Source organism: Urocampus carinirostris, chromosome 3 (genome assembly GCF_059441175.1).
Source record: "Urocampus carinirostris isolate Australia breed hairy pipefish chromosome 3, RoL_Ucar_1.0, whole genome shotgun sequence".
Taxonomy (NCBI): Eukaryota; Metazoa; Chordata; class Actinopteri; order Syngnathiformes; family Syngnathidae; genus Urocampus; species Urocampus carinirostris.
The window spans coordinates 45,572,681-45,583,275 of NC_142351.1; the positions used below are offsets into that span (position 1 = coordinate 45,572,681).

At 38.8% G+C, this 10,595-nt stretch overlaps 1 protein-coding gene across 14 annotated transcripts in view; it reads left to right on the top strand.

Annotated features, from left to right (window-relative positions):
• chl1a (cell adhesion molecule L1-like a) overlaps positions 1-6,405 on the top strand; it is a 100,842-nt gene extending 94,437 nt beyond the window's left edge. For 12 of the 14 annotated variants that reach the window (XM_088332034.1, XM_088332038.1, XM_088332041.1 and 9 more), the window contains one exon: positions 5,518-6,405. In XM_088332034.1, the coding sequence (XP_088188160.1) occupies positions 5,518-5,728 (211 nt within the window). In that variant the 3' untranslated portion in view covers positions 5,729-6,405. The remainder of the gene's footprint in view (positions 1-5,517) is intronic. The other 2 variants (XM_088332040.1, XM_088332043.1) reach the window with 1 other exon arrangement.
• Positions 6,406-10,595: the final 4,190 nt, after the last annotated feature.

The following is a 10,595-nucleotide window of genomic DNA, read 5'->3' on the forward strand; positions in this document are numbered from 1 at the left end:
CACCTTATAGTCTGCAAAAGAGCGCAATTATTAAATGACTCACCGGGTTTACCTAAATGATGCAAAAGAAAGAAACCAGGCGGTATCTGTCTTCTCAGCGCAGGGGCATTGCTGATTACCGAAGCATGTTTGACATATCAGATAATACCTTCCTCAGAGTTTGCAAAATAATGTTCTATATCTAACTGAGTCGCAGTAGAAGCTGCAGCCATCACATTCAATGATAATACGCAACCATGGTCCACTGTGTAAAATATTCAAATACTTCAAAAGACGCAATAATGCCAACAAAAATAAATAAATAATCCACCGAAAAGCATCTCTACATTGACGGACGTTGCTTGTTGCTAGCTGTCTGTTTAGCCCCATAATTCCTGTTAACAAATAAACAGACTAGTAAAAATATTTTCTCTAGGCAGTACACCAATTAAACTTGTGATTCACATATTTTTTGGCCAATTGCAGGCTTTGTTTTGCCCCACTTTAGCCTATGCGAGCCTGTAAATGCTTAAAAGGACCCGCCTCCTTTACCTCAGAATAACTTTTGCCAATAGTGACCGATTCAAATGTTGATTGCTACATTTGTTTGTAAATTAAACGCTGATATGTATATATATCCCAGCATGGATTGCAGACTACTTCTTCTATGGAGGAAAATCAAGTCGGCGGCTGCTTGCCTTAGTTGCAAGACCTTGCGATTCAATACTGATCCATATATAAGGCGCACCGTATTATAAGGCGCATGGTCAGCTTTTTAAAAAACTAAAGGCTTTTAGGTGCGCCTTATGGTGCTAAAAATACGGTAAGAGCATTGAATGATTTGATCTGCGGTAGATTTTATCGCACACTCTATTCTTTCGTGCAAGAATCGAGTGGAATAAATTAAAAACGTGTTTTTTAAAACATTCATTAAACAATCGAAAAAATAATAGACCAATTTATTGAATGGTAAAATAACCATTAGTTTTAGCCCTAATTTTAACCCTACTTCTAATAATTACAAACTCGTAACAATAAAAATGGCCATTTTATAAAATACATTTCAAACTGGTACAAACTCCCTTGGTGCTATTCAATCACAAAAAGAAGGTTTTTATGAGGTCGGCGAGCCAAGCTCTATTCTAAATGACAAGCAGCTATTATTATAGGATATTATAAAGTAGTTATTGAGAAAATTGTGGCAGATTTGACTGCAGTGCTTTTGCGCAAATAAGTCACACTTTATGATTTCTAGAAAAGTCTCCTTCATGTGGAATTTTAACAAGCAACTTTATCTTGCCTTTTCTCTTCAATTCCATGAGGAGGTTCTAGCAAGCAGGCCACATATAGTCCACAATTCAAGTCTTATCAAACCTCCTTAAGCTGATGATTGTTGCCCGGTGATGATAAGTGGCTGTTATCGTGGCGCGGTGTAATGCCACGAACGCCATTGCCCGCCCACAGTGACTTTGAATAGGCCGATAAAAGAGAAAAAAAAGGTTTTATGAAAAGGGGGAGAAAGGCTCAATGCTTCTAGGCCCAGCTCCTTCGGGATTTTGGGTATAAGTTGGTCTCAGCTGCTCTTCCAACAGCTTTCCACAGCTCGCCCTAAGAGAAGCTGAGTGATGGTGTGGAGGCACATCAACGGGCTCACAGTAATTACTTTTGTCTGACCATTGACCTGCAATGATTTGGTTCCAGGGAACCACAAAAAAAAAAAACTGGTCCAAGGTAAAAGGTCTGGGTTCAGTGAAGTGTTGTGTCATCATAACACAATTTTTGTGTGTGTCCCGAAATCAATTTAATGAAAAAAAACTGAACAGCAATAAAATTGCCAGAAATTCGGCATACAAATGTTTTTGCATGACAATGGGAATAATTTCAGTATAATATATCAACATTAGACAGCAGGAGTGGCTTTGATCAGATATTTTTCCAAATATCAAAGAAGCCCCCACTTTCTTGTGTGGCTTCATGTATCTAGCGCTTTTGGGTGCATGAACCCCCTCCCAGTAAGCGTAGCGAAGCAGCGTGTTGGACAGGTGTTAGGAACTTATGGCTTGCGAGTTAAATATGACTTTTCATGAGAACATATGGGTCAGAGACAAAATTGATTTCACGCAAATTTTACCCGTGTAAATTTGCGTAAGCGAAGCCTATTCTAGTGCACTTGTAGGCAAACCTACACTTAAATACGAGATAGTTTTGTCCAGTATATATAGGCCACATTTTAAAGTACAGTTTACACTCAAAGTGTCCCCCAAGATAAACTTATTTTGTCTGTGGATCGCCAAGGAATCCCATATATGCATGTTCATTAAACAATGCACGTTCACTCTTGAGACACCTTATGATGAAAATCCACAAAACTAACTGTAAATACGCTAAAACATCAGCAAAGCACACAAAGCAATTTGATTCTATGAGAGGTAGGGATGGGTGGAGCTATGCAAAGGGGGCAAGCAGTACCTCCTGTTTCCTGCCATCTGCTGCCTACACTTAAGGTGAACAAGTCGGGATCTTCGTTTGCGGAATTTTTCGACATTTTTGCAAATGAACTTTGCCCGCACCTTGAAACCCTTATCTTTGACGGACTGACATTCAAAATGAGCTTTAAGTAACTGTGAGAGGGAGATCAATTTTTAGTGGTGTATTCATATGGGACAGGGGATCTGGCATTAAAATTATTATTTTGTAGATTTTATCAAGTCATCAAATGTCACACAGTCAAATAAAATGTGCTGTAAAATAAGATTTTGTCTGGAGAGCAGGTTTTGTGGTTTTGTTGAATTTGTCTCAAAATACATTGTGTGACTCAATCACCCCCAAAAAAATCCAAATACTTTGCTTTTATGGCTCTCTGAGTCCCCCAAAAAATCCTGACCTCTGGTGTCGATAGAAGCAAAGATATGGATAAGTATAGAACATTTTTTTTGGTAAAAAAGATGATGAAGCCCCTTCGTCAGTTAGAATCAGAGAGGGATGATGCTTTGTGCACACCCAAAGAACGGGATCGCCATGATAAAAATACAGTGCACGATAAAATTTAGAGTTATGTCAAAACGTTGGCATGCATATACAGGTGAGGAATTTGTTTTTAAAGAACAAGCTGCACTGTTTTTAAAACGGCAGTGTTTCGAATGTAGCAAAATGACTGGACTTTACTGTACTTATCTTTTTACATTGGATTCAATTAAAGCCTTTCAAGATCACAAAAGTATCTTGTACTGGGACTGCTGAAGCTCCCTCAAAGTCCCCACTCGGGAAGTCACTACTCAATGATAAATAGCAGCCACCTCTGCACATTACTGCGTTGTGTTTTGAATACTAAATCAAAAGGGACGTGGGGGGTTGGGTCAGGATTTATAAAGCAGGACACAGAGGGAGAAATATCCCGTATTAAGGTGACCTAGCATCTCGCTGTAAGACAACGAGTATGTTGGCCGGTCGCCCGTTCTGAAATTGGCATCTAATCTTCTCGTTCCTTCGGGAATACCAGGAATGACAGGCTGTTTGTCTGGGATTGTGTATGCCACCATCTCTCTCTGCCACCTCCCTACCTTATCCCTCTCCCTAACTCAATCTCAGCCTTCAACATCAACCTTACACACACACACACACACACACACACACACACACACACACACACACACACACACGTTTCTTTTCAGGATTGGAATGAGCTCGACTTTTTAGAATTTCCATCACGGCGCCAAAGAGATTTGAAATTGCCTTTGGACCCAGAGCCGTAGCAATTAGCAATTAGCGAAGTAATTGTAGCAAAACACCACCGCCTCCCTTTCGCCACATAGCAACCACATCTTCACCCCACTCAAGAACAAAAACGAAACTGATTTGCCCACTCTGCATGGGATTAGTTTCTTCTGCGTTTATTTTGCTCAGTCTGACATATGATTACGTATCAGTGTTGGGCACATTACTAAAGAAAAGTTATCCGTTACCAACCGGATTATGGACCCCCTGAAAATGATAATCTGTCATTGCCCCACTCTGAATAGTGTAGAGGCAAAATGCGGAAGCACGGATTAGTACATGGGTTAGCGCATGGGTGCAGCGGCAAACGGCTAATAGTTATTTATTACTGTTTTTTTTTTAACTACGGTATTTTGCCTTCTTTCCAGGAAACATCCTTTGTTATTAATGACAACCGTCGCCAGGAGCTCACACATTTGTGACTAAGTCTGGATTATGAGTTTTGGGGCAATTTATATGCAACCCATGATATCCTAAAATAAATTCAAGAGGCCTCCGAATCTCTGTGGGTTGCTTGCACGTTTACGGACCACCGGAGGCGCCGTAGGGAGTGCAAACAGAAACAGGGCTGCCGGTTGGGCTTCGATGCTAAGCTAAGAAAGCTACATGGGAAGGGCAGCAACAGAAATTTGGGGGTTTAAAGACGGAAAAATGGCTGCAGGATTATGACACGGATAAAAATCTAAGTATATACTCTAATTTAAGCCAACCACCTGTACCTATCGCCACGTAAAAAAATAAATATAAGTAAACATGTACACTAACCTGTAGAAGCACTGAAGTCTTCATATTTCTTGTTGATCTTGAGAGCTTGCAAAACAACACTTACTTGAGACACTCCATATCTATTTTGTATATGTGCTTCAAACCACTTGAAGATTTCCTCTTCGGTTGCTTAGTACCGTCCAAGACGTTTTCACTTTTTTAGGCATGGTGTACTGTGAAAATAATTTTACAAAGAAAAGACCAGAATTCAGAACACGTTTCCCCTAAATTCTGTGCTCATGTTTTCTCCATTGATTTTTGAATGGTTTGTTGTTCTTGTAGAAAAAAAGAAAAGAAACGCTTTGGGCAGGACCTAAAAATGAAAACATGGATATGTGATGGTTTGGAAGCCTTCAAGATTATACAAGCACAAAAAATACTGTATGAGGGCTTTATTGCTTCCGCAGGTTGGAGTTTTATGTTGTTTTTTTTCTTTTTTTTTGTTGTGTGTACAGGTAAAATTTTAGGACTGGAACCCAAACCGAAATTCGGGTCCGGCTGGAAATTTCGATCATTTGGTCCTGTTTCCGGCCGGGCTGGGTTTCTCTCTTGCTGCATTGTATGTTTGATTATCCTTTCTGTGGTGTGATTGAATACAAGTATTGTTAACCACCATCAGAAGTAGCTATCACTTTAAGAACGAGCCTCATTGCTTGTTTACGGTAGTGACACTATTTTATTGAAATCCAGTTGTACGCGATGCCATGTTGGTTGTTCCTTGAGTTCCATAATAACTTCCATGAATCTGCGAGTATGTACGATAATTTGTAATTAGATAGTTACTTTCAGAGCTCTATGTTTCGGTTTTAGTAATCTGGGGATAATGTAATCACTCATTAAATGGAGTGACTGGTAACTGTAACAAATTATATTTTTACTGTCATTCATTATTATTATTAGTAGTATTAGCAGGGTGAGATGTGAAGCTTGCTTTGTTGTGCTCTGTGATGTCTTTGTTTATGCGCGTCACTGCTGACCCTGTTCTGTTGTAAATGGCAGTGAGAGCGATGAGAAGCCACTGAGGGCCAGCTCGTGTTCCCTGCGTGCCGAAGATGAGGCCGGGGACAGCGTCAGCAGGGACAGCCTGGTGGATTACGCCGACGGCGGAGGCGAATTCAGTGAGGACGGATCCTTTATCGGAGAATATTCTGGACGCAAACTCGGTGGATCTGTCGGGGAGCCTAATGGATTCGGCCTTGTCACCGCATAATTCCAAAAGGACCTGCAACTAACTTATTTTAATAACCGAAGAATCAGATTTTTTTTTTTAAACATGTTTTAAACTTCCACCAACATTGAAGTAGTGTACACAGAGAAAAATAGTGCCCAGAAAAAGAGAATATTTTGTAATATAAAACAATAAAAATCCAAGTGTTTTTCATATAACAAACAAAATGCAGACAAATGTATTGTGTACACCTGCAAATATGTGAGATACATTTTTTATTGAGTGCAAAAAGGAGAGGTATCATTAGAGGAGTGCATGGTTATTTCATTAGATCAAGAGGACCTCGTGCATCACAATATGGTCTGCTGGATTGAAGTGGTACTACACGAATATCCCCTCAAAGCCCAACCACACTACTTCACAACAAAATTAAGTGTATTCTTTTTTGCATTGAATTAGCGTTCTAAGTGACACATAAATCACGCACCACAACAAATCGATGATAAAAAAAAGGGTGCCAATGCTTTTAATAATCAATTTAAATTAATTTTGTCCATTCATTGTTGCAGTCCTAATTCTAAGCTTTCCATTTTGATGTTTTTTAGAATACATTTTGCCATTTTTTGTAAAAGTGTTTTTGTATATATTGTAGGTCAAGGAGGTGAATGATTGGATTGAAGCTTTTATTACTATATTAATAAAATGTGTTTTTACCTGTCTGTTGATTTTTGGGTTATTTTACACAACAAGCAGAGCACAGACAAATACAGAAGGATCTTCGTGAAATCCGGATAAAAAGTTTGGTTCGGACGATTTCTACTGTATTTCTTCCGAAAAATCTTTGCATATTGCGAATTTTATAATCCGGATCTTCGGCTATTCCGGAACCAAATCCTAACCATTTCGATCCATTCCCATGCATTTTGCGATGTCTATTCCGGATTGTATTCCAAATCTTTGACGTCTTCTTCCCAGAAGAGGCTGGATGACGCAACTTCCCCGGAGAGTGTACGCCATTCTGTTTTTCATTCACAAGAGGATTTCCTTATACAGTATGTTTGACTTTGTGGGACATAGTCCCGGTTATTACTGACTCTATCTCATTGTGCTACGATTCAAGTCTTGATCTGTTCGTGCAAAACAACACTGAAGGAGAGTACGCTGAGTGTCACTTCATGGCGTCAGTTAAGAAGAGGAGTCGAGAGAACCGGACATTAGAAGAAAAAAAATCAAAATAATACAATACTGTAACAATCACACTGGCATGAAGAAGAAATATATCGCAACTTATTTTCACATGAGACCTCAAACATTGACATATTTTCGGAATTACTCATGTATGTTTAGATATATTCTGTCGTAGGTTTACATAATTCACCCACGGAACACTGTGGTAGAGTAGAGACTTACAGTAGGACAGGGGCAGAAGGTTGCTCTGTTCATTCTCCTGGTTTGAGAGATAGCAATGTGCTATTGTTTTTGTGCCCTGTTTTGAAGAGCTATGGTAATAAAGCTCCCGTTTGCTCCGACATTTATTACTTCGCCTCAAACTCCCGTTCTTACACGCTCCAATTCTCATTTTATCTGTGTGAATATAAACACGTGAATTCATGTTCAATCGAAACCAGGGGAGTTATATATATATATTTTCTACTTAACATCATTTTGAGGTCAGGGGGTCTGAGATCACCGGTAAATATATATATATATATATATATATATATATATATATATATATATATATATATATATATATACAGTGGAAACTCGGTTCTCAACCATAATCCGTTCCAGAACACTGTTCGAAAACCGATTTGTACGATCACGGAAATCGTTTTTTTCCCATTAAAAGTAATGTAAAATCCTTTTAATCCGTTCCAACACCCTGAATGTTTACCTTGAACGTAAACATGAAGCTAACCCAGGCTAATGGTACGTTCGCGTTAGCGTAATCTTCCGTACGAAAGATTATGCTAACATGAACGTGTAAAAATAAAAAAATCAGGTCGTTTACACGTCATTTAGCACCCGGGTCTCCACAAAAAGTGACTAGCGCTTCATTGGAAAGGGAGCTCCATTCAAACACCCTGAATGTTTTACGTAAACAAAGCTAACTGAGGCTAATCGTATATTCGCGTTATCGTAATCTTCCGTATGAAAGATTACGCTAACATGAACGTGTAAAAATAAAAAAAAGGATTATGAATAGGATTTCTTACCTTTGTGGTGGACGGTGGGGGGAGAAAAATCATCAAAAGTTTTTCAACCTCTTCCAAAACTTGCGGCAGTTGCTTGCTTATAGCGCTAACTTCCTTAGCCGCATCACTTGATTTCACCGCCTCCTTATTCTTTACTATCGTACTGATAGTAGATTTAGCCATGCTGTATTCACTAGCAAGATCGGATATTCGTACACCTCTTTCATATTTAGCTATTATGTCTTTCTTAAAGGCAATAGTTGTGCGAACAACTTGTCTTTTTTCACCTGTCCTGCTTGCACCGACCTTCTTCGGGGGCATACTTAGGGGCTAAAACACCCGTACGCCGCTCAGCATCGCACCCTAGCGTACCGGCGTCCGAACTCCAAATTTTTTGAACGAACAGCGAAGCAAGAATTTATCGAAATTTTGGGTCGAACACCGATTTGTTCCACTGTGTATATATATATATATATATATATATATATATATATATATATATATATATATATATATATATATATATATATATGTATACAATTTATCCACTTGAAGTCAATTTTCCATTGAGGGATCATAATTAGTTATTTATAGCCAATCAATGCCTCTCAAAAGAATTAAATGTATACATATGCCAATCAATATCTATATAAATCTGCATATCTGCAGCTTTCTTTTTTTGCAAGGGGTAATAGAATTGTAAATATAGTTCTATCTATTGTCTATTTTTGAGATTTAATCCCAAACACATTCAATTTTAAGGTTTGCTTGAACCTCAACCCAGTTCTGTCATCTTAAATGCTCACTTCAACAGAAATAAGGAGACTGCATATTGTCTTTTAACTTTTTACTGGATGCCAGAAAAATTGAATACACAACTTGTTTCAGCATGACTCGGAAAAAGCTATCTTATCTAAGATGGTTCCTAGTCTAATACTGTTGTCGACACCAACCTATGCATGGGTGGATAGGGGGCTCTTGCAAGTGCCTATGTGAGACTCTATGGTCCTATTTCAAACTGGATAATGTGTTCAAGAGTGCTTTTAGATAATAAGACGCTAAAAAAGGACGGTCACAGCAACTTAGCGGTTCAGTCTTCTATGAAATACCCGAGAGGCCTAGTCGAGCACAAATTTAACCAAGACACTTGAAATGGATCATATTGAGGTGGAAATGCATGTCATTACATGATATTTCCAGTCATTTACATTATTTTGAACAAGAATAAAATAATTAATAAAGATCATGATAGTAAAACAAAAAGAGTGTAAAATAGCCATAATAATAAAAATAATACCCACCAATAAATAAAGGGTAAACATAGAGAGACTTGAAAAATTCAAACCTGGAAATCCTTTTTTTTTCTCCACCATTAACCTCGCTTTAGTCTATTCATGCATAATGCATATTGCTCAAATATTAATCAATGATATACTTTACAGGATTCCAATGAAATAAAATGATGAATATTTGATTGGCTCAAGAACCCCTTTTGATTTAGTTGGTCATCACTTATGAGTGAAACAACCCAGAGCGATGTGAAGTTGAACTTGAGTTGTTTTCGGTCTTTTAGTTTCTATTAATTTTTGCTTTGTATAGTTCTATTAAAATTTGCTTTACTTTGTATAGCATACTGCACAGAAAAATAATGAAAATTATGTTTTAAACTGGATAGATCAAACATGGTCCATTAGAAGAGGAAATGATCAATCATTACGGAACTACCACCCATGGGACCAATTATATGAGTGTTTTTGCACTCGGGAGAAAAACATTAAATTAACTTTTGATGCTGAGATAACGTAACCAGAAAAACACGCGACAAACAACGATAACTGACTCAACAATTTGCAGTGAAAATTATTCATGTTACCTGCATGATTAATTGATTAGTTTCTAAAGTATTGTTAGAGGACAAAATACAGCCTTACTCCCAGTGCTCTTTAGCACATTATATTTTATTATTTACAACAACAGATTAATCAAAGGGAAAGTGTTTCGTTACTTACTGTTTATACTTCAACTGGGTTTATTTATTAACAAATAATTTACTATTTTAAGCATACGACATAGATACTGGAATGTATGGGACTGTGCAAAATCAAGGAACCTAAGAACCTTCTTCCAGAAGTCGATGGAAATGTGGAATACAACCAATTGCCCAAATCAACATCAAGTGTGGCATATACGTAGGAGATTCACTATCACCACTGCTGTTCTGCATCGGCCTGAGCCACCTCAGTCAGATCATCAGAAAAGTTGGTTAAATGTACCGGTTCCATTGTGGAACAACAGTAGGCCACCTTCACCTTATTGAAGACATCAGGCGGTACGCCAGAAGTGAGCGAGAAACAGACTCACTGATCCACACCACCAGGATCTACAGGAATGGCATAGTGATGTAATTGGTCGCAAAGAAATGCAAGATAATCAGGACCGAGGGGATTGACCTACCAGACGGCAACATACATGACTTTCAAGGCGATTACAAATACCTGGGCATCCAACCGAGGGGGCTTGCGTGTTCCAGTGACCCTGGAGAGCGATACCGTCGGGAGCTTGCTCCTGGTAGGGTCACCCATGGCGGGCCGGTCTCCGGGGTAGGTTCCAGACAAACAAAGACCCCAGCGTGTCGGTACGCTGTGAGGTGGCAGCCCCACCAACCGACTATCCTGCGGAGGGCTAACAACTCTCCCAGGAGAAACCCCCTT